Source organism: Varanus komodoensis, unplaced genomic scaffold, assembly GCF_004798865.1.
Source record: "Varanus komodoensis strain SLA01 unplaced genomic scaffold, ASM479886v1 scaffold19, whole genome shotgun sequence".
NCBI lineage: Eukaryota > Metazoa > Chordata > Lepidosauria > Squamata > Varanidae > Varanus > Varanus komodoensis.
The window spans coordinates 10726022-10750432 of record NW_025335550.1 but is presented as its reverse complement, the minus strand read 5'-3'; the positions used below and the strand labels follow the sequence as shown (position 1 = coordinate 10750432).

The following is a 24411-nucleotide window of genomic DNA, read 5'->3' as shown; positions in this document are numbered from 1 at the left end:
TAAAACGTGTAAATGCAAAAGCATCGGAAACAAATGCTAAGGCAAACAGAATTTTGCAGTGGAAGCCTTAGAAGTGGGTTTTATTCAATGGAGCAGATGAAAAGTCTTTTCAAGAGATTAGGCTGAAAGGGAAGAAGTCCCTTTCCAACTGGAGATGCTGATAACAAATAAGTTCGGGGTTGTAGGAGCCGTGGGACGCAAGGAAACCTGTAAAAGGCTCAGATATCTGATATCCAGATTGTGCCCTGTAAGGAAGCGATAACCCCGGGAGTGTTGATGTCCAACTAGCACCTTCTCCGAAGGGAGAATAGCTTCGTGCACCAGGCTCGTTATCTGATTTGCGCTGCAAAAGGAGGGGTGTGACAGAAGCACCTTTCCAGGGCCGTCACCGAAAAGCCTTCATTCAAAATTGAGGCAGCTGATACAGTATTTGTAGTACTGATGTTGTATTTTATTTATTTTTTAAAGCATCTATATGCTGCCTATTTCACCCATGGCATGAAATATTTAAAAGCCATGGCATCCTTGAATATTTTTTCTTGGTCCTAAATGTTTGTGAGAAGGCATGTTGGCTTTGGGAGAAGCCACCGAAAAAGCACCCTGAATGATTTTCTTATTCTGGGTTCAACCGAAATATTCTGATTTTATTAACTGGAAAATAAACCCTTCCTGTTCCCGAGTGTGTTATTTTCACGTTGGAGCACACACCCATGCAGAAGTATTTATTTTACACTGGTTCCTGCAGCTGAAGAGCCAGAAACTTCCCGCTGATGAAAAGAAACTTGGGGGTGGATGGAAGGGAAGGCACAAACCACGCAGGGACGAGAAGCGAGCAAAATGAATCATCCCTGTCAGACCCTCCAACCTCTAATTTGGAGCACGTAAAGCAGCAGCAAAAAGAGAAAAACCTCCTGAAGCGGGTGAAAAGCACTAGAATTGTGTGCTGTGACATCTGCACACGTTAATTAATATGTTGCTTAACGACTGCGAGACAGAATTGCTTCTTTTCACCCATCCCACTTCTGTCTTTTGCCCTGCACAGAAAGGCAGGCACAACACACACACACACAGCCAAACAATCCGGAGTCTCAGCATCTCCACCTCTGGCCCGACTTCAGCATCGCTTAGCTGCCGCTCAAGAGCGATTGTGTATGCCTGTGTATGTGACTGTTCACTTCTTGTCCCTGCACAAAGGCCCTCTTGTGTCATTTTGGAATATACCGAAGACTTCCCTGACCCCGAGAAGGAGAGCCCATCATGCAGCTCTGCTTGGTGCCCTGGCATGCTTCTGATCCACTTTCTCACTTCCGCAGCTGCTAATTGGCGGAAGCATCGCCTTCGTTTTTCAGGCAACTCCCGGTGTGCTGCTGAGGAGGCACCCGTCTCTCTCGTGCCATTCTCTCTTCCCCACGTAAGGGACCCCAGATAAGGTTGCAACGAAAATCCAATAAAATGCCGAATTTCACGCCACGGATACATTGAGCAAATTGGGCAAAGGGTGCGTAGCTGGAACATGCCAGGGGGAGCTCTGGCTGCTGCAGCCCCCAAGGATTGCGAATGTCACCCAGAATCTTGACTGCACAGAAAACAGGAGCCAAATGGATGCAAATCTGGCCCTGAGGAACTCCAGGACTGGCAAGGAGAGGGAGTGGCCTCTGTGGAGGGGCAGGAGGAGCAAGGAGCAATGGATCTGTGGTGGAAATCCGGCACCACGCTTAGACTAGACACCGGCAGGAATGAATACCTAGCGCCTCTTGCAGCTCAAGCAATCACAAAAATAAATACATGCACGGCCCCCTGGCACTGCGGTCCTTCTAGTGGAAAATAACACAAACATCAGAACAGCAGAGAAACACAGAAACAGCGCGAGTCAGAAGGGACCTCCCGGGCCATCTAGTCTGACCCCCGGCTCCAGCCATCTAAGAATCCTCCGTTCCCTCTGTGCACAGCTTCGATCTTCATACTAGCTGGTGGGGGGGGGGGTCCCACCGGCAATATAGTGCACAAAGCTATCCCTGCCGTGATGTATTTTGGAATGCGGGGGGTGGGGGTGGGGGGAAGATCTCCCAGTGAGCAGTTACGCTCCATTCATTTCCCAGTGGATCTACTCTTGAGGAGAAGTGGGATGGGTGGACTCAATGGAATGATTCTTTGGGGCCTCCTTGGAGACGTGGCCACGGGGACCTTCGGCAGCAGGGTGGACTCCAAAGGGTCCCTGCGTGGACCGCTGGCCAGACTCCCCCAGGGGATGGAGTCACCGTGGGCCCGACTTGTACTGACCGTTTTCCCTGTGCTGGAAGGAAGGCGAAAACTCTTTGGCACTGATCCGGGCAATCCGAGCCTCCTCCTGGGCTTTCTGTGCTGCCGTCATCGCTGCGTCTGCCTTGGCCCGGGAATGGGACGTCCTGGGAAGAGCGGGAGACAGAAGGCAAGCGCGGTCAGTGGGTTCCAACGCCGGCCGGCCCTGCGTGGAATGGCTCTGCGGACCGTCACACCCAGCCCCGACGCTCCGAAACCTGTCACTCCACCACCGGTACAAAAGAGAAGTGGCCACGCCAAGCAGAAGGGAAGGGGCGGCCACTCCGCCCCCCCCCACCACGTCCTGACCCAATTTCTTAACACACGCCGTGGCTGATAACACTGCTGCATCTTTAAGTGAGTCAGTTTGCCCTCAGAGACCCGAAACGATGGATAACTACAAAGCCCTTCAGTTCTTAACATGCTCACTCAAATCCCCAATGAAACTCTTTAGTTTTAATTCCAGGTTTAAGGCAAAACTGGGCAGCCTTCTGAGTGGGATGGTGCAACCTGGCGTCCTGCAACAGCTGGGGGCTGGATTGGATGGCCTTCATGGCCCCTTCCAACTCGACTGTTCCATGATTTTGTGATTCTAGCCTCTCCTTACAGTTCCAGATGTTTCCTGCTGGTTGCTTTAGGCAGAGCTTCCTGCAGTTCTCTCCGGGGAAGGGTATCCCTGAGGGTTTATCCTGACTTCTCGTGGTTCAGGAAGAGCCTCAGTATCCATGAGCACAGCCAGGCCAAGCTGGCAGGCAAGAGGGGCCTTACTTCAAGACAGGGCCTAAAATCTGCATCTTTTCATGCACATTACAGGTTCACTGTAACAGACAGTACAGCTTTTGGGGTTAGAAAGAAATGCAAAATTAAGATGCTGATCTGTATAGAAGGCATTGGCCGAAGTATAACCACCGCAAATAAATGCAAACAATCCATTTAGTGCTTGCAAAGTGCGTTTGCTTCACCCTAAAGGTAAATGGTCCTGTGAGGAGGGCTGGGTTTGCTAGTAGCTGACAGAAAAGGGCTCCACAGATGGGCAGGACCGTCTGACACGCAAACGCACTCGGGTGCCCCCTGTGCTGGGTGAGGAGGGAGGGAGTCTTCCATGGGACAGGGTGTGCAGGGTGTCCTCTTCCACAGCAGACAGTCCTCGGTTGCTAGGGCTGTCCTCCCATATCTGAAGGGCTGCCCCATCCATTTCTGGTATAAGGGTCCCGCAGACCCACAGGAGTCAGACGCAGGCTGCAGGCTCACCAGGTGCAGACACAGGTCATCAGGTTACAACCATCAGTGTGATGCCGACAGGTACACTATTTCTATTAAATTATAAGGATTATTTTAATATCTGCACCCATGCATACCAATTAAAATCCTTATTATTAATTATTGCAATTAATGCTTATTAATAATTATCCTTATTACAATGCAGGTTCTTATAATCCAAAAGAATAATCCTTAATATTATTGCTTCTGCTGCTGCTGCATCTATATCCCTGTTGCAAAGAACCCAAGGCAGCCTGTCACCGAGTCACCCCGCACTCCGTCTTGATCCTCACAACAATCCTGCAAGGTAGGCCAGGAGGAAAGTCAGTGGGAGGTCCTGGGCAGGGGAGGGACCCGCTGCTGCCCAGTGGACCGTGCAGAAGGGTTCGCCCCGGGCACGCCTCTGCCCGCACTCGGAGAGCACCGTCGGCAGAGGCCTGGCCGGCAAGCGCACCAGCGGTGGCGAGCGCACGGGCTGCAGCCAGCCGGACGCCGGCAGGGCTGGCACACGCCCGGTGGTCCTGCCAGCCGCCCTGCCGTTTCGCTGGGTCACCCCCGCAAAAGCAAGCGCACGGTGAGGAAGCTGAACCCGCCGACTCCACCGCATGGATCACCAGCCGTCTCGCATTCTCCTCCGGGAACGGTGCTGGTTCCATGGAAACTACTTTGTCTTCCAGGTCAATATGCAGCCAGGCAGTTTTGAAGGCATGCGTCTCAATCTTCCTGCTGCGGGCGGGGGAACGGTTCTTCCCAGTGCAGAGTCATTGGTGGCACAATCGAAAAGTCGTCTGGCTTGCACAGAGTACCTTGATTGGAGAGCACCGCAGACGGGAGAGGGGGAGCTCACCTGATGAAACGAATCCCTCTCCAAGGAGAGAAGGGCGTGTGTGGGCGGGAGAGCAATTCCTTCCTTCACAGAAGGAACCCACGTTCCCAGAAGCCTTCCCTCGTCCCAGTCTGTGTCTCTGCGTGCAGGGAATCTGCTGGCGTGGGGCAGGATCGTGGTGAAGGACCCACCTCGCACAGTGACGCCCAGCAATTCTGGGTCGAGCCAGAAACACTCCTGCCTGGGCCTGTAAGGCGCCACCGTGGCTGGCCAGATACTGGCCCAGATGGCTGCGTGGGCATCTGGTGCTCCTCTCTCTGCAGACGGAAGACCTGCGGTCCATGCGTAGCTTGATCCCACTGAATGTGCAACAGGTGTACGTACGTATCAGAGCTGATGGACAGTGTTAGCCACGAGGGCCAGATTCCATGTCAGAGAAAGCAACTGGGGGTGGATTCCAGAGGTGGGCGCAGCCCCAAATCCACACAGCCACATCCCAATGTTACTAACACACAATATTCTACTGGGAGGGAAGCCACACGGAACAAGCTGGAGCCCTGCAAAATGTCTTTAAATGCCACACATGTATCACCTTACAGGTAGCTGCAGGTCAGCTTGCTCAGAAATGAGCGCTGCAAGACGCACGCAAGACATGAACCACCTCGCAAGCAGTTCCAGGGATCCTTAAAGCTCCATCCAGGTACCCTACCCCACCCCTCCTGCATGTACACCATTCCTCATTTCGGTGCCAGTAAGGTTTTCATCCATGATGCCAACTGGTACTTTAAATGCACAACAGAACATTCCAGAAAGAAACTGGGCAGCCCTCTGAGTGGGATGGTGTGAACTGGTGTCCTGCAACAGCTGGGGGTTGGACCCAATGGCCTTCATGGCCCCTTCCAACTCTGCTGTTTTACGATCCTAAACTGTCGACAGAGACTCTTTTAGGAACAAGCTGGATTGGACGAAGGAAACCATTTTTCTGGTTCAAGTGGTGGACATGTGAATTCAATTCGGCAAATTCTGCCATTTTGGGGGCCTTTCTGGAGTCAAGTCCACACACACGAGGGGCAGAAAAAGGAGCAGACCACACCAAATGGCGTGCTTCTAAAGGAGGAGTCTGACTCTACCTACCTCTTGGCCCGACAAGGGCTGAGCTATTCCAGTGGTCCAGCCCCAGTGTTGGTTGATATGCCAGTATTAACCGGCAAGGCCCTTTGGCCTCGGGGACACTCTGGTTAGGCCTCAGCCGGGTTCAGGTGGGCGCTGGACGCTTCCCCGCCCCCGGCTCCTCGCGTGTGGATCGTGCACCATGAGATTTCCCTAACTCCCCTTTCTGTGCGTGTCTCCCCGGCTGTCTGAACCCAGCACGGCGAGCTGTGGAGCACGGTCTGAAACCGCCCAAGGCCGACAGCTTGTGCCAACGTTCGGGCAGAGGAGCTATGGGGAGGCACACGGCATGCGAGTGGCACAGGGAGGGCAGGGAAAAGCAGCCCAGCGCTCATTTGAACCCAGCCCTTCCCGCCTGGAGCATCTCTCTGGGATGTCAGGCTGTTTCCATGGAGACAGGTCCCTCTGCCTGGGAGGGAGGCAACAGGTGCAGGAATGCTGTCTCGTGCCAAATCTGCTTTCCTGGAGAACTGGCTTGGAAACAAAGCAATAAAAGACCAAAAAGAGGGGCGGGGGAGGGAAGGAGGGAGTGGGGGGGAGGCGAGGAGCCCACACGAGTCGGAATCTCAGCATCAAGGGAATGCTTCCAATTTTAGGCTCATGCCGGGTGGATCAGAAGACGCCTGGCATCTGAATGTGCTGAAGAGAGAAAAAGCAACCCCCCCCCCGCCCCACACACACACACCGATTTATCAGGGCCTTGAAATGAATCTCTGCCCCACTGGGAGCAGAGGGAGAAAGGCTGGGAGGAGATGCCACCGCCGTGAAGACGCCCTCCCCAGGGGGGATCGGGTGGCCGGCACAAACCCGGCTAATGGAGAGGAGGGCCCCATCTTTCTGCATGCCTGGCTTGGGATCGATACCTCTGGAAAGACACAGCAGAGGGGGGAGGCCTCTGGCCTGGCTGCACGGCCACCCCCTCCTGCTCTTTCGGGCTCTGTCTGGAAACCATCGATTAGGAGGGGAGTTTGATCTTCCCTGGAGGATGCAAGCGGGGTCTGAATTATTCATCTCTGTTGCAGATGCCTGGCGTCTCTCTGCAGCTTGGAGCAGGAACCCACTCGGGGGGTGGGGGGAGACGGCAATCTCCATCCTACCTGCAAAAGATCCCAGTGGCAGGTGGGCTGGAAGCAAAGGTGTCCGGCTATGGCAAAATCCCGGCCGGTGATGCTTTCCAGACACTTGCCAGCTGAGAGGGGCCGGGGCTTGTGCTCTCATTTGTGGCTGGCCACCCTCCCCAGTCCCTTGCATCTGATTTAGGGCACTGAAGGGCAGGAGATCCCGCGGATTTCCATAGATGTCCTGCACCCATCAGCTGTGGCCACCATGGCCAGTGGCCAGGACTCCCGGGAGTCCTTGCCCAACCCATCTGGCACGCACAAGGTCAGGGGAAGAGACCCCAACAAGTACTTCTTACTCTTCCACACACGGAGATCTCCGTTCCAAGTACACAGATTCAGCAGCACCCTTTTCTTTGAAGGAGCAAGAGCCCACCTGGCTGGCTCCCGAACGGAGAAAGCTAAAGCAGGCCGTGCAGCCCTCGCACGAGGCAACGCGAGAAGGCGACACCTGCCCGGGCGCTTTGTGGCCAGACCGGAGCGAGTGCCAGGCATAGCAAGCAGAAGTGGCTTGCTTCGTGGGTGCCAGCTGACTTGCGGGTCCTGTCTGGGCTGACGATGGATGCAAGGGGCTGTGTGGATGGGCGTGCAGCCCGACTCTGCGTTCGCGGGGCAGCTCCGGTTACGGAGTGACACGTTCCCCACGGCGTCCTTGTGGCAGGCATCACAGGGACCCATCCGGCGATGCCCGCAAGATGCCTCTTCATGGCCGACCGCGCAGTATCCCACGGATTCTGCGGCCGCCAAAAGTGCCTCTCCCGGTGTCCACTGGGGTCCCCAGCCGCTCTGGGTTTTAGGGCTAGTCTAGAGGAAGAGAGAGTTCACGCAGGGGGAGGGACCCTGGAAGCACATGTGTACGTGGGGGGTTTCTTGCGTGTGATTCGGGGGGAGTTCTGCCCATTGATCTGGATTTGGTACGATCAATTAACTTTAGAGGTGATTGGAAAAAGAAAAGGCTTGCCTTTCGGGGAAATATTCAAGGAGTTCAATGACATGTTTTTGCTTTCTGGGACTCGGGGCCAACCTCTGCCTTTCGTTCTCAGATTCTCCACTGGATTGTGGCCCTCAGCAGTGCCTGACCCCAAATCCCAGAGCCCTCCACACAATGATTAAAGCCATGAGTCTGCTGGATTCTGGGTGGCTCCATCCATCACTGAGAACCGAACTGCACAGAAATGCTCAGCCACCATCTTTCTTTCATTCTTTGTTCTGCTTTGTTTTAGCCTCCGCTGACGTTGCGACACCTTGTGGTTTTCAGCTTTCATCAGCTGTCTTCTACATCTTGGTCTGAAAATCGGGTATGTATGCCTTAAATGCATCAATAAGACTAACATCCCACAAAGATTTCAGCTGTGTCCAAGTGGGCCTGATCCTAACTAAAGCTGAACTAAGACTGTGATTCGGCCTATATCAGCTCAGCCTGGTGCACTTCAGGACTCCAGTTCCCACAGACTCCAGCAAGACAGCTGTGGGTCAGGAACGCTGCCGTCCGTAGCTTCTGGAGGGCACCAGGCTGGGGAGGGCTGGTTCAAGCTCTGATGGTGCCATTTGGGGCCCATGAAATTTATCTGGGAGGAGTCCTCGGGGCCAGTTTGCCGTCCTGCCTGCAAGATGCCTCAGCACCATTCATAGAATAATTTAAATTAGGATACAGCTGAGTTCCTCTCCGGACGATCTTAGCATCTCTGCAGTCTATTTTCATCCCCGTCTCATTCACAAAGTGAGATCACGTCAGATAAATATTTAATCTTCCAGTTTGGGGTTTAAAATACAGAGCTATATTTCTGATTCACAATGGAGCGGGTGCAGAGAGTGGAAGAAAAAGGAGAGAAAATATTGAAATACTGAAGTGCATGATAAGGTTCTGTCTGTCTGAACAGTTCTTTGGTTCTGAAATGTCTGCTGTGTAAGCTGCCTTTCGGAGGACTCTGTTCACTGCAGGATGGAAGAAACCTCAATCCTGCGTTTGGGCAACCCTACAAGCCATGGTGGCATGGAGAAACCATAGAACAAACCATTGTTTCTAAAGAACAAAACTACCACAGTGAAATATCATGACTGGCTTCAGACAACATGACATATTAACAATGGTAAAAAAACCGCATGACTTGCGCTGCCTAAACCCAGAGGCTGTTGTCACACGTAAACCAGACCCCGAAGTGGCGACTGACTGCCCGGGGCGCGCACAAGCATTCCTGGCCGCTTCCTCAGTCTGGAAAGCGTCTTCACCAGGACGTGAAGCCTGCGTGTGCCACTTAAATGATCGGAGAATCACTCAACCCGCACATTTGGTGGACCCCACCTCTCCGAATCTCAGAGTGGGAGCAGTACAGCACAGTAAGCTTACGCCGGCACCTGTTCGGCCTGAACTGAACACTGATCTTGGGGACTAGCTCCAACCGTTTGGGAATATTTGGTGACGGCAACCCTTCCATGACTATGTCGATGCAAGTTGTTTCCAGACTGCAACCCAAGGAACATCTGGAGAGGGAGCTGGCATCTCCCGCCATCTGTCCCCTCGAACAGAGAGCCATCGAGGGCAGCAGACGAGCGACTGAGGCAGGGAAAGGCATACGCGGGAAATGCCTTGGAGGCGGAAGCCACGGCACCAAGGTCGCGCTGGCAGCCTGGGGCCCTTCTTCCGATGCACATGCTTGCTTCATGCTAACGGGGCGAGATCCGGATGCAGAAGTGTATCTGCCTCCCTGAATCCACATACTTCTTTTTCACTGGATGTTTTACTATTAGGATTCCAGCCGCCATGTCCTGCAGTGAAGGATGTTCACGCATTGCTGTTACGGAAATATATCGGGAACCAAGCAACGCAAGCTCATTTAGGGTCCTGTTTATGCTGAAGGGACTGAAGTAGTGGAAGGCAGATGTGGGATATGGCCAAGGACAAGCTTCCGGGAGCACCTTTTATGCAATCCAGGCCTCCAGCGGTACCTGTTGCTAACCTTCTTGGAAATAAGCCCGTCCTAACAGCAGGGCAATTGCAGGGCATCCTGGGCCAATGGAGGGGGAACTGGCAAAGTACGTGTGCTCCAGTGTACCGATTTGCGGGTGCCAGTCAGAAGCAGGCTGGGGGGCGGGGGAGGCAGTATCCTTTCCAAAGATTCTCAGCTGGACCCCCCGAGAGCAACTTGCTGGCTTGGAGCAGAGAAAAAGGGACTCTGTCACTGGCCTCCCGGTCCACAGGCTCTCCCCGAATCCAGCCCTTTTCCGGGTCAGCGCCAGTCCACAACATTCCTGCTTTTCTGAGCTCACTTCGGTTTTGTGCTTTTGTCCATGGACGCCCGGCTGAACTGTGGCCTCGGCTGGGGCCAGAGCACGCCAGCGCTGGAGCAGTCCTGGGCGTGCGGGCCACCATATGCCCTGGACCGCAGCGGCCTCCGTGCTCCCCCACTGAGCTCGGGAGGGCTGCTGAGGGCACAGACATGGGCATCCTGATGAGCTGGTCCTTTGTTTAGTCACAATATTAGAAGGATAATCTTGGGGATCCATGTGCATTAAATCCACTTGGAGCTGGCTGAGCCAAAGCCTTTAATTTCCTGGATTACGCATGAATCCCGGCTGGTTTCCTCTGGTGGCCAGAATGGCTCGAAGCGGCCCTAAGCATCCCCCTTGCCCACGGCGGGACACGGGGCTCTCCCTCCTGCACGGGGGAGCAGCGCAGAGGCAGAGCCCTCGTTCTGCGGGCAGAACTGCAGTCCCCATCTTCCCACGCCGTGGGTCATACCACGTGGGGCTGATGGGAGTCAAAGTCCTCCGGAGGGCACCGCTCCAGAAGGCAGCACTCTGGAAACCCCATTTTGGCCAGGGCAGTACAGCATTCATCAGAGAAATAGATTATTTGCCATAGGGTGGCTGTCCACCTAAGACCTGTGGCAGGCAGAAATCTCCCAGGTTCGGGCTACTCCATTAGAAAAGAAAAAACTGCACCAGCTACACCCCATCCCACTTTGCTGGCCTCGGGGACCCAGCGGTTTTACTAGAATTTTTTGAGAACGCCTCATGCTTTCACGAGGCAACAAGACCCACGCCATAGCTTTAGAAATCTTCCCGTTTTGCACAAACTATTGAATTGCACAAAATTGTGCAATTTTGTGCAATTTGCACAATTGCACAAACTATTCATATACTGGCAGGGGCCCCTGTGCATTTCAGCAGCTGCCAGATTTGCAAGAAAAGCACTTCCTGGGGCAGAGATGGCGTGATGAGGAAGACTTGGTCTTCTTTCCCCGTCATCGGCCTTATCTCTGTGCCACAAAACCGTGCCCTTTCTCATCTTCTGCCGAAGCAGGGATGCATTTCTTATGGGGAGGGACGGGGCACCTCTTCCAGCCCGAGGGCCACGCTCCAAATCAGAGGAGCGCCAAGGCTGCCTCCCAGTGGTGGGCGGAGTCGAACGCAAAAGGGGCGGGGCCCCGAATAGCAAGCTATTCTAGGCTCAAAGCTCTTATCCACAAAGACCTTCTGTTTCCACTTGTAGAATGCAGACAGTTGAAAGGCAAACTTTCAAAGCGGGGACTCCGTAAAATTGGCAACTCCCAGATAAGTGCTGGGGGCATTTGTGGAGGACCCACAAGGCTGAGCACACCCGCCCTAGCAACCCACTAGGCAGAGAAGAGGAAGATGTTGTGAGAATCAAAACGGGCAGGACACCTCAGCGAAACAGCCTCCCCTCCCGGGCCGAACGGCAACGTCTCTTGTTGAAGCGGCCATTTTACAAGCCCCAGTGCAAAGCAGTGCTCTGGCCGGCCGGCACACAAGAAAACGCCCATCCTCAAATGCAACATCTCTTTTCCATCCCCAAAGGCTGGAGGGCACCGGGGTCCCTGAACTCTTTCGAGCAGGTAGCACATTTGGCAGGTGCTGCCACCTGAGCCTTGCGCCTGAGAACAGCTGCCACACAGGGTGTGAACAGAAGGGTGACGGGTGAGACCAAAAGAACCGCGAAGGACCCAAGATCCTAAGTAAAAAGGAGCGATGGGGCCGGGCCTCCCAAGACAAACCCACCCTTGGGAACCCATAAAAAGGATGCCGGAGAGCTGAGTTTGGATTTGCTGCCTGCCCCCTCCCAGGTTACAGTAATAATTTAAATATCTTAAGCAACAACATTAAAATTGGCGGGGGCGGAAGCTTGGTGGATGCCAAGACAGGTGCGCCTGGCCACCTTGACAGCTGCAAGGTATCCCCTTGATAACAAGAGCCCCTTGGGAACAGCCATGATGCCGAACGGGGGGGGGGGGAATCTGCCCTCATTTCGCAGTGCAATTACATAAGAGCAAGCAGAAACCTTTCGGCTGCTACCTCTTCCCAAGCACAGCCGCTGCATTCCACCTACTGCTACTTAACTTGTCAGTGTGCCCACCCCCAGCCCGCCGTAGGGAGGGAGGGAGGGAGGGAGGGAGGGAGGGAGGGAGGGAAGGAAGGAAGGAAGGAAGGAAGGAAGGAAGGAAGGAAGGAAGGGAGAGCCAAGAAGCCCAGAAATACACATTCTGTTGATGCCTGAAAACAAGCAGCCCGGCAAGTAGGAGGTGAGCTCGTCTTTCTGCGCTAAAGCGCAGCGAAGGCAGGTTGGCCTTCCCCTGCTCTTTGCACAGCGAAAGCCGCTCCGGAGAGAGCAGAGGCATTCATGCAGCGAGTGGGCCCAGCTAAAAGCCTGCGCCGGAGAGATACAGGTCCATCAAAGGACCGGCCAAGCACACCAGCCGATACTTGCCCTCCGCACCGAAAGCCACTTTCCGTCCCGATTGGCGCTTTGGGCTTTTCGAGCACTAAAATGCTTCTCTTTCAGAATGTCACTCCTGATTTATCTGTTTATCCGACTTTGAAGCCATCTGGCCACCCAAGTTTTCTGGCTGGTGTACAAAGCATTAAAACCATCAAACACGGACAACAAAACAAGGAAGAGAGACTGCAAGGAAGAAAAGCAAGATAAAGCTAGCAACGAAGAAAGCCATTATGGCATCAGAAGGCTGAACGAAAGCTTGTGGCGGAAGCGTGTGCTGGAAGCAGTTCTGAAATGCCTGGGAGAATCTTTTTAAAGTGCATCTGTACAAGCTCGTCCACAATTGGGGGTCCGCGCTCTCCAGACCTCCTCTCGCACAACCCCTGGTCTTGCCTCATTTGGCAGGGGAAACTCAGGCGCGTTCATTCGTTCCCTCGTGTTTTTCTCTTGCAAGGAACCAAAGGAAGCTTATATGAGCTCCGTCCTTCCAACTCTCTCCTGACAACAACACTGTGAGGTAGGTTAGGCCGAGCTTCACAGCCAAGCACCTGAATTTCCCAAGTCCCAGTCCGAAACTCCAACCACTACACCATGCTGTCCTAGATGGACCATTAATCCATTCCAACGGAAAGCAGCATCTTAGATTTCCTAGAATGGGGATGGGGGCTTCCTAGCTGAAAATTCACTTATTTTGTTTATGGCTTAGATTTATCTTCCGCTTGTTTTGTCTTGCAATGAACTCAAAGCGGCTTACATTGCTTTCCTGCTGCTCTCAACCTTATCCCCTCTGAGGCAGGTTGGGCAGATATGACTGGCCCAAAGTCACCCAGTTGGCTGTGTGGTCGAGCAGGGACTCGAACCCCGAACACCCGAGTCCCAAGGCTGTGCTCTTACCCACTACCCCAGCCTGGCTCTCACCCCTCTAGGCAGCTCCGCAGCACACAGTAAGCAGTCCTGTGGGGGCAGAGGGGCCACAGGGTTTCCCATGCCCATCATCCTTACCACTCAGACCAGTCGGAGAGTATTAGGTGGTGGGACAGTGGCTCTGGAGAACACCAGGGACGACACGGGTGCACTGGGCTCAACAGACCTGATGCTGGTTCTTCCTTCCATTTAAAAAAAAGCCAAGCCAACAGGAACAAACCACATTTTACAGCCAAGTACATGAGTAAAGACATTCATGTTATGGTCTCTCATTTATAAACATTTTTTTTTAGCTTAAATCTTCTGCAGCAAAATGAAGCTTATTCCAACATGTTCAGCGTCAGGACAGCGGATGGGAACGCCTGTAGGCAGCCGCTACAACTTAAGGGAGTTTCAAACAGGCAAAATGGCACAAGCTCACCCTATTCCTGCTTTTTATTACATCAGGGTTGGCCAAACTGGGTTCGCTGGGCAGCTCGCTTGGGTGTCTTCCTACGTGGTCAGGGAAGCAGAAGCAGTAAAAACACGGAGGGCAGAGGGAGGAGAGACTGGCTGTTGTTTGTGTCACAACTGAAATCGCCCCCACTTTGGGGACCCTCCGAAAGCCCCTTCCCCACATCACCTGGCCGCCCCCTGCCCCCCGGCTGCCTTACACATGGATGTTCCTTTTCCAGCCGTGCAAAAGGGCTTTTCCCCTGTATAAAACCACGTGCGGGAGGCGCGTGAATACTAGATTCTGTTATCCAGCTCCAGAGACATCGGAACCGGTGCTGCTACGATTCCGAGTGTGTCGGGAGCGTCCACCGCGGCCTTGTCTTGAGCCACGCGAAGAAAACGAGTTGCGCATGGTGTGCTCTCCTGCTCTGACGAGGCCTTTTGGAGACGCAGAAATGCTGCGTGCAGGTAAGGGGGGGCTGGAGACAGGCGATCTGCTCTCCCGCGGACCGGGCTCTCCTCCCCTTGGCGAGCACACCCTCCTCCTCCCGCCTGACCCCGGGAAGAGTCAGATGAGAGCCACAGTCAGATGCGATTAGGATCAGTGGCTGTCCCTCCTGCATCTCCCCGCGGAGCCACGGCCTGCCCGCCAGGCGCAAGAGCAGGGGGTGCTCTGCTCTGACTCACTCGTGCCGCAGGCTGCCAGGGCTGCCGCCGAGGGTTCTGTGAGTGGCAGGGAGCAGGACGGGCGTCTCTCTCCGGACGGACGCCCGCGGCGCTGGGGAGGCCCGCGACGGAGGCGCCGGCAGAGCATCCATCCGCTCTACCTAGCTGTGCCGATCGGGCTGGTGGCTGCCGCACGGCCGGGAAACTTTATATAAAAGCTATTCTTTGCTCGTGGCAGCAGACGCGATGCGTCCTGGAAAAAATGGATCATTTGTATGTGGGCCATGCAGGGGAATGGGACCCAAAGCCTATGTAAGCGTACGTAACGCCGGCTGGATAAGGGCCTTTTGCCATGCTTTGCTCCTTGGAAAGGCCGCTGTAAAGTTGGAGCGTGTGCCAAGAAAGACCACTGAAATGCTCGGGGGGGGGGGTTAGAATCCTATCAAGTGGCGCCCACCACTTGATCTTGTGCTGTCATTGTGGTGTAGTGGCTGAGAGCACGGGACTGGGACTCGGGCAACCCGGGTTTGAGTCCCCACTCGGCCATGGAGCCACCTGGGTGACTTTGGGCCAGTCACAGCCTCTCAGCCCAACCCACCTCACAGGGTTGTTGTTGTGGGGATAAGATGGAGCGGGAGAATGATGTAAGCTGCCTTGAGCCCTTTGAGGAAAAAGGCAGGATATAAACCGGAAAGTAAATAAATAAATTGTCATGGGCCATGCATGGAGCACACGCTCCTGCCACTCTGGTTGACCTGGGAGGGGAATAGGAGAAAGAGCGACGGGTGGGTGGAGGTTCCTCCAGCCCCCAGACTGTAATCTGTCAGCAATGTCCTACTACTGAAAGGGATTCCCTGCGACGGAGGAGCCTCTGGATCGCCTTCACGTTGGGAGCCCCGTGGGGTGTTTCCCTTCCCGGCCTTCGAAGCTGCCCTCGGTCCTTAATCTCAAAAACAGGTGGACCCAGCCTGCCCGGACTGCAGTCCGACTGTCCAAGCTCCCCAGATGGCCACGCCGAGCTTCCTTGCCCTACTTTTCCCCCAGCTGCCGATCACGGGTGGTCGCTCTCCATCCGCATTCTCCTCGCCAGCTCCAAAGAGGCTCCACCAGGTCGCCAACACAACCCTTTTACCACGTGCTCCGAGAAGAAGCCCGTCCTTTGATCTGTCCCGTCTCTTACCCATCAGGGTCACGGGATGCCTCCGTCAGGTTTAAGCACCTTCCCAGTGAAAGTGAGACCTGGCCTTCTAAATTTAGAAAAAAATGCGGGAGGAGGAGCGAGATCCGTGGCTCGCCGTGGCAGGCGAGGGAGAAGCTCGGCTTGCTTGCCCAGGATCCACTTGGGCTCATGTGTGCGGAAGGCGCGGCAGGCGCTGTTCAGGGGAACCGAGTCAGGGCTGGCCAGGGTCCCAATGCGCTGGCCGAAGCAGGCGCATCCGTCTCTAAGGAGCACCGGTGGCGGCGAGCCACCTTTTGCCCTGACCTATTTAGCGAGCTCATGAGAGCGCCCATTCACAGGGGTGGCGCGGCCGGAGGCTGGGAGCAAGGGAGGCACCCATTCATAAGCCATGCACCTCCGTGGTTGTGAATGAGAACGAGGAGGGGCGACGCGACGCGATGGGATTAGCGCTGCCTCCGCCTCCAGCGGACCTGACCTACATCCAGCGCGAGGCGGCCGTCCTTCCCGGGGGTGCAGCCACGGCTTCGCTCAGCCGGAGCGCGGGCTCGGAGGGTTGCGAAGCCGTGACGGAGAGGGCCAAGATGAGGCCACCTTGACAGAAACCGGGAAGGCTGGGAGAACACAGTTCACACGGTGTCTTTCTCCAGTCCAGGTGGAAGTGACTCCTCTGCCCACCCACATGCAATGAAAATACGGCTCCTCCACACGGCCCCTTCACTCAAGTTCCCCTGCATGCGCTCTCGTTCTTTCCCATCCGCCCATTTTGCAGTCCCCCAAACTGGGATGTGACACAGGCCATCGCTTTTCGGCAGAATCTGAATTTTGCTGCTGAATGCCCCTCCCCCTGCAAGGCCCCCGTGGGAATGAGCAGGTGCATTTATTTATTCATTCACGTATGTTTGGAGGCCGCCGGTCACCGCCGAGGCCTTCCCGCCTCCGGGCCTTCCTTTCGCAGCTTCAGGAGCCTCTCTGGGGAAAGCGGGAGATGGGGGCAGGGCCGCTTAATGAGCAGGGCAAACTTGGGGCTGCACTTGAAGAGGTCGGGGGCACATCCAAAGAGCCACTCCCTGCTAAGAACACGCGAGGGGCGCTGGCGGGGGGATTCCCACACACCGAGTCCCCAGGGGCAGGCCGGTGTGGTTCGGTGAGGGAGCGATGGCTCCCCGACTGCCTTTTGTGCGAGGGGCCGAAGCCAGCCCTCACAGAGCCCCGCCCCGCCCCGCTTTCTCCTCACAACGGCCCTGTGAGGTGGGCCAGGCTGAGGCCGCGCCCTGTCCCGGAGAGTGTCAAGGCCAGGCAGGGCCCAGGGCCCGGTTCCCCCAAGGGCCCCAGCTCTGCGCCCACCGGTTCGCACTCGGGAGCGGAAAGGCAGAGGAAGCGAAGGAGAGGCGGCAGGCGCCGGAAAGGGGACCTCTGGCCTCTCGGCACAGCGGGGGCCGTGCTGGGTCAGGCCGCAACGGGGATGCACATTTCGGACGGACAGACGGACAGACTGCAGTGCCAGCCTATGCCAAAGGGAGCGGCCAGGTATGGAAAAGGTAAGACAAGCAAGAGAATGGTGGCCTCCCGAGCAGAGGCGCCTTTTTTGCTGTTCAAAATGTAATTAAACCTGCGTATCTGTGTAATTATGCGGGAGGAGCGAAACTGGGCCAGTCCCAGGGGCGTTCCCGGGCGATCGTGACGGCGCTGCTCGGAACGGGCCTCGCTCCTCCGCTCGGGCAGAGACAGTCCGTGCCTTCCAGGGCGGGCAGGGATCTTTCCGAGTACGAGAAGTTCTCTCTCCCTGGCACAGAGTCGCCCTGGCCTGAAAGGAGGCCAGACTCCAGGGCGGTAATCAAAGGCCCGTCTGGAGCCGCGGAGCAGAGGACCGGCTGCTGCTCCCTCCAGAATGAAACCAGGGGGCTGCCAAGGCGCCTGCCAAGACACACGCCGCCGTTCCAGGTAAGCTCTAGCCACCCGCTCTCTGCCCTGGCAGCGTATTTCAGATTCCCAGATCCAGGGTGACTTTGGCAAGGGCGGCGACAAAACAACAATATCTTCTGGCACCTGCACAAGTCGGCACCTGGGATTTTTCCAGCTTTCTGGAAGCATTTGGATGCAAGGGATATGGATATAGATCCCAGACAACCCACACGCCTTTGCTTCTGGAAGCCCAGTTTCATCCCAGTGTGAAATATGTGGGGCATGACTTAGAAAACAGAAAAGAAAAAGGACCAGCCGTTGATTTGGATTTTACGAGTGGTGATCTTGGATGGTTATTTCTCATTTTCAGAACGCCGCACGCTCTGCCAAATGCTTTACACATGACACCCACGGCGGCTGTGCTGAGATACGCCAGGCTGCGAGAGGGTGACTCATCGCCACGGAGCCTCCCCCGGGTTCTGTGGCCGCGGGACGGTTGGAACCTCAGCCTTCCACCCCGGGAGCCAGTGGAGCAGCCTTGCAACCCCGTGGAAGGGGCCAGACCCTGTCCCAAAGCCCGGGAAACAACCAGCACTTGGTGGGTGGGGAGAGGGAAAGGGAAGGGAGCGTGGCCTTCTGGGGACGGCAGGCCAGACAGACTTCGGAGCCTGACGCTCAACACCTTGACTTCAGGTCTGGTTTAAAACATGGAGGAACCAAAAACTGAAATGCATCGTGGGCCCCAGATCTGTCTGATTCTTCAATTGCTCTCTCGCCTTTAAGGATATTCAGCCCAAGGCATCTCCCTAAATCGAGCTTTGCTCCCTGTCCCGAGCCTATTTCCCGCACACTTACGCATCTCATCTTGCTCTGCTGAGAACAACGCTCCAATTCACGCAGGCCGAGCCGCGAGGTTCCTGCGGCTTTCCCCTTCCGCCCACCCTTCACGCTCGAATCTCCACTCCTTGTCTCAAACGGCCAAGATGGCCTGGGCCTGGGCCTGTAATTCTGGTTGCGGTGCTTCAAACAGTGCAGCACTTTAAGCTTTTGTTAGGAGCCCAAAGCAGAGCAAAGACTGCCCTTCTGAGCCAGAAAACATCCTCACACCTGGGGCCACCCCAACCGAGGCCCTGCTGTCTACCTTGCAGAACACGCCAATCATCCTGGGCTTGGTCCATCTGGTGGCCGCCCCCAGAACTTTCCTCCGCCCAGGCATAGCTCAACCTCCCCCAGTGCTGGGGCCCCACAAACAACACCTCCCCTCCGTCATACCTGGACGCCGCGATCTCCGCTTTCTGCTTGGCGATAGTGGCGGCGCGCTCAGCGGCCTCCAAGGCGCGATCCACCTTCTCCCGGATCTTGCTGGCCCGCAACGGGATCAGGTTTTTCCTCTTGCCACTGACGAGAATGTTCTGCTTGTACTTCCCTTCCTCCTTCGTGCCGTCCGGGAACGTCATGCAGCCGTACCCGTGGCGCTTGTTGTTGGCCCACTCGCCCTCGTACTTGAGCCCGTCCGAGCGCTGGCTGACGCCGAAGCCCGACCGCTTATCGTTCTTCCACTCCCCGATGTAGACCTCGGTGGTGGTGGCGTCGATGTCGTCCTCGATGACGGACAGCTCGGCCTCGCCCTCGCCCAGGCTGATGGTCGAGTTGATGTCGCTGGCCGTGGAGCTGACCGTGCTCATCCCGGCCTCGCTGCGGAAGGAGCTGTGCTTGCTCCGCTGGCTGGCCAGGGAGCTCTTGGACTCCGACTTGCGCAGCTTGAGCCCGCTCAGCAGGGTCCGCCGGAAGAGGCCCTTCTTCTTGCTCTTGAGGATCTCCGCGTCGCTGTGCGCCATCAGGACGAAGCCCCCCCCGCGAGACGGCGGGGCTCCCGGCCACCGCCGGCGAGGAGTCCGGGTGCAGCGCCGTGCCATTGGTGTGCTCGCTGCGCAGGGAGTTGATCGACGTCCTCAGCGGCGACCGGATAACCGCAGCCATGCCGTACGGGACGCTCTGGCGCACGCCGTAGCCCTGCCGCATCCCGCCTGCCCACTGGCCCTGGTAGGTCCCTGCGAGCAAAGGAGAGGGAGCTGGTGAGGTCGTGGGTGGCAGAGCGCAGGTGCACTCGGAACCCCGGAGCCCTCGGCTGCGTAAGAAAACGGTGCAGTGTTCCAAGCCCACCCAAAACCTCGGGAGATGGTAGCAACACTTGGATTGGTAGCCTTTGGAAAAGCCATGGGTTCGTGGAACGGGAAACCCAAGCGACAGCATGTTCCCATCTTGCCCCTGGTCTTGGTCACCCAAGCTGCCACCTTGGCCACCCTTGCAGAAGGGAGGGGAGGGGAGGCAGGGCCATCCCAGCAGCTGTGCCCCAAATGACTGCATTTTTCCTCTCCCCTCCCCTCCATTTTTCCTCATGCATTGTGTCTTCTTAGACTGAAGGCCTGTGGGCAGGAACTGTCTCGACTGGTTCTGTGTAAGCCATTCCAGCCGCCCAGCAGCTGAGGAACAGGATAACGATGATTTAAACACACAGTACAATAATATATTACTCTGAATCTGACCAAAACTTGGGATCAATAATTGCCTTTGCAGAATCTGAAAAAGGACAGGTGTGGGTGTCGGGGGGGGGCGGGGACTGCAGTGGCAATGCCACGAGCTCCTCCCACACACAGGCACCCCTTGCATGGCCGCTTTCTGGGACAGGAGTTATTTCCCACAGGTGAGGGCACAGCGCTTCATTTCTGCGGTACCACAAAAAGGCCCTTGCCGGGGCGATGCAGAATCTCTGTTGCTGCATGCCAGAAACGCTGCAGAGCAATTCTGCCTCGGTCCAGAAGAGGTCAGTGGTCTGTGCTACGCGGGCCTTTTTAGACCGTCGTGGCACCAAGAGGGCACTCTTCCTCCCCGGAGCTGCAGGGACCGCAGCTTGGCAGCCGAGCCCCCACTTCACTTGCAGCAGGCCCTGGGTTCAACAGCCAGTACTGCCTGGTAGCGCCAGAACTGTCCCGGGCCTGAAACCCTGGATGGCCGGCGCTGCCAGTCAGTGCCCACAGCACTGGGCTAGGTGGACCAAGGGCCCAGTTCTCATGCTCAAGTGCAGGCTCCTTCTTGGCTGGCCCTCCCATGCATGCATGCACGCACACCCCATTTGCTCTGAATTTAGAATACGGGGTTCCCCCACCATGCCCAGCCCAGGATAAGCTTCCGGGGGGTTCTGCCTGTTGGCCTGCTGTATGGAGGCCGAGCGTGACGAAGTCCACACACGGGATCTGTGTCGGCAGAAATGTTGGCGGCCCTTGGCACCGCTCTTCCCTTTCTCTCACGCAGCCAGCCGAGACACATCCCGAGGTATGAGGCCTCCAAAATCTTGGAAGTGCGTGTGTGATTCTTGCAAGCGAAGGGAACCGATTTGGTCTGGTCCATCTAGTGCAGTGTTCTTGACACTGACCAGCAGCCGCAACCTGCTTGGAGATGCTGAGTGTGAAACCAGGGGACCTGTTCCTGGCAGGCTGTCTATCTTTTAGCCTCACCTGTTTTCCCTTCTTTGATAAAGCCAAGCTGCTGTACTGGAGCAGTCACAGTGCCCATGATACGTTCTTAAAATTGAGTGTTGTCATGACACTCCTTTCTCTTCCTTCAAAAGTCTCTTTTGGTAATTTCAACAGAGTTTGCATCCCTACCTTGTTCCTCTTACTTCCCAACCCACAACTGTCATCGTTTCATTTCAGTCAGACAGAACGGAGACCCACAGTAAATCTGTCCCTCTGAAAACAAGCCATCCCTTAGAGATTGAATTAAAGGAAATGCACAGGGGTAAGAATACTAGAATATGGAGTGAGCAGTCTGAACAAGTGACACCATGATAAATGAAAGGACAAACTGTGGTTTGCAATGAGCAGAACTACCCTAGCAAGCGAATGAATGATAAATGTAACAACAAACCATGGTTTGCCATTATGAGGCCAACATTAACAAATGATGTATGTGAAACCATGGTTCACTTTTATACAGACAGCCCTAATCAATGTCAGAATCACAAATGAGATAGCAAACCGTTGCTTTCATTTATGAGACCAACGCTAACAAGTGACATGGGAACAGAAGTAACGATAAACCGTGGTTTGTCATTATGAGAATATGAAGTCTTTCAGACTGCCACTTCCCTTTCCTTAGCATGAGGGGAGGAGGCTGACAACTCTTACTCCAAATGGCAAACCATTATTTGCCCAAATGTGGGGAACAAGTTGACCTTCCAACCAGGATCAAACCATGGTTTGGGATCCTAATTTGAGAAGCCTACTCTTCTCAAACGGAGAAAAGGAGGAAATCAGTGCTCAGCAGACCAGGGTTTGTTGTGACTATGGCAGGTGTATGCATCCAGATGAGGCTTTTGCTGTCCATCACGCCTCCTTACTCACCGTTTTAATGGATATCTGTGTTATTCTGGACACATGTGCAGGCCCATTAAAATTCCCAAGCAAAAAGTAGCCAGGCTTGGGGGTTGCCCCCATTCGCAGCACTTCCATGGTCCCAGGATGTTAGCAGAAGGGGCTGACTGTTTTCCCCATACTGGGCAGACTGGTTTTTACCTCCCCATCAGAGCTGCAGTATGCGCACAGACAGAAGGGGTGCATGGAGACGGCTCTGGGACCTATGAAGCCCTACAGCCGGGATGCCCGGAACGCGGCTTCACCTGCTCTGTGCCTCCCCTGCCCGCACGGTGCACATAAAGACAGAAAAGGCTGACAGAGACACAACTAGACAGATAGGATTAATGGAGGATTTATAGGATTAGCACAGGGAAATAGGGAAAGATTAGGGATTAGGGTAAGGAGCAAGAGGAGGGCTGAGGACGCCGCGTCGAGGCCCATGCAGGAGACGGCGGTGGAAAGCAAGGCAGCGCAAGGAAAGCTGCGGATGCGCTGCGAGAAGCACCGTCTGGGGGGCCCGGTGCTGGAAAGGTCCTCTAATGTCCATGCCTGTGATGCATTTCCCAACAGGCCATCCCCCCCCTCCCCCAGCCTTGCAGCATTTTAAATGAAAATGCAGCACATCACATCATAGTAAGGGAACTGGCCAGGTGACAGGTGTCTGCTCAGGGGACTGTCCTGATGCTCTTGTGGAGGGGGGGGGGCAATGCCAAGGCCCCTCTGCTTGCTGACCTGGGCTTGGACGGGACAAACAGGGCAGCTTCAGAGAAAGGGCTGTGCAGGCACAGCTGTTCAAACAGGAATGTCCACTCTGTAGCAGGACACTGCTCGTCCTGTCACAGCTCACGGTTCCGCTCCACCTCAGGTACAGCGTCCTGGCGCTATCCGAGGAAATCCTTCACAGCTTGGGGTTTCAGGAGCTGGTGGTGCCTCTTCCCCTACATTCTTGCCCAGTTCCTGGGATCCTCTTTTCTGGAAAGTTTCCTCTTAGGAGCTCAGCCCATTTTGGATGTAGATTTTTTTGAGGGGGGCGCGGGGTGTTCCTTTCCCTTATAATGAATAGCTACACTTCGCTATAATGGAAAGTGTGTGTGTGCAGCTACGCATGTGCACACCAGAAAGGAAAGAATACATTGATATTCCATCTCCACCCACAACGATAAAAGCTGACTAATAAGGGGCAATCACGGTGCAATCACAGCTAATTCCCCAAGCAAGCTGACCTGGGGAAGAATAAAAAGATGAAGGGCTGCGCACAGTAAAGCTTTCAATTAGCATTAGACCCGATCTTTGCTAAATGGAAATTAACTCTGAGGAGACACGATAGCAGGATCTTGGCCATGGGGTAGAGCTATATATTAAGTGCTCTGTGAAACCTGCTTTCATTCTCCTGCTAGCTAATTGCAGAAAAGCAATGTGCCAGCAGCATGAAAAGCTTTTCTGTGGGCTCCGGAAGACTCCCAGAGTGGATGTCATAAAAGTTCTCCTCGCCCAGTGGGAATTGGCACCTGGAAAATGATTCTCCTAAAGTCTGCAGCCCATGTGCCCCCACGGATGTGGGAGTCCCCAGGAGCCGAGAGAACAGCAGGTCGTTTTGTGCCACGTCTTCACCAAAGCGAACAGAAGTTGGTGACTTCTGACCCTGGCCCATCGCAGCAGCCAGGCCTCCTGCTGCCCACAGCGGATGGTGACACAAGCAACGGGAAATGCAGTGTCCTTGCAGGAACCTGGTGGAGGGGCTGAAAGGCGGTTGGGGGCATGCCTGGAGTGAGAGAGAATATTCACAGCCAGCAGTTGCTGCCTCCGGGTGGAAACCGAAGGACCCGCTTCAAGTTTCTTTTGCCCCATCTCCTCTTCCTGCTCCACACAGCCCAGGACCTTCTAGGGCAGCTGGTGACTCTCCGGACACTATGGCCTACGGCACCATCAGCCCCAGCTGGACCCAAACACCGGAAGGGCCCAACACGGCCCTAGTAATATGTCATCTCCAATAAACTTTTGCTCTATTCCAAACTGGAATGGTGCACTCTGGAAAACAATCCAGGGAATGCAGTTATGGGTGCCTCCCGATCTTCTCTATCTGACAGCATATGAAAAAGTGGGGTTCTATATTTCTACGCTGCGTTCACACGAACGGCTCATTCACAAGCAAAGAAGTGCAGGAGTGTGGCTACTCAGGAAGGGGGGAGCGAAGACAGGAAGAAGCTATGGGGATGTGAGCACTGCAAATTGACGTTCTGAGCTGGAAGCAGGAAACCCTGGAAGGCTATCCTGGGTACAGTGGCCACGGGAAGGAACATGGTGGCTACCATCCTGCATCTTCTCTTCCCCTCCAGCATCTTCCCAGGGCTTGTTTAGGATGCACAAAAAGTTCATTTGCAAACAGAGGAACATCTGACTCCAGACACAAGAAAGACGGATGAAGTTCTACTTCTCTGAGTGCAATTCAAATTAAAGGATTGCTACAGCCTGATTTTGAGTTA

At 55.1% G+C, this 24411-nt stretch overlaps 1 protein-coding gene across 1 annotated transcript in view; it reads right to left on the bottom strand.

Annotated features, from left to right (window-relative positions):
• The window catches only part of JPH3 (junctophilin 3), a 39853-nt gene that overhangs the window by 3641 nt on the left and 11801 nt on the right, over positions 1-24411 (bottom strand). The window contains 3 exon segments of the mRNA XM_044427984.1: positions 2281-2405; positions 18786-19366; positions 19368-19564. Of these exon segments, the coding sequence (XP_044283919.1) occupies positions 2281-2405; positions 18786-19366; positions 19368-19564 (903 nt within the window).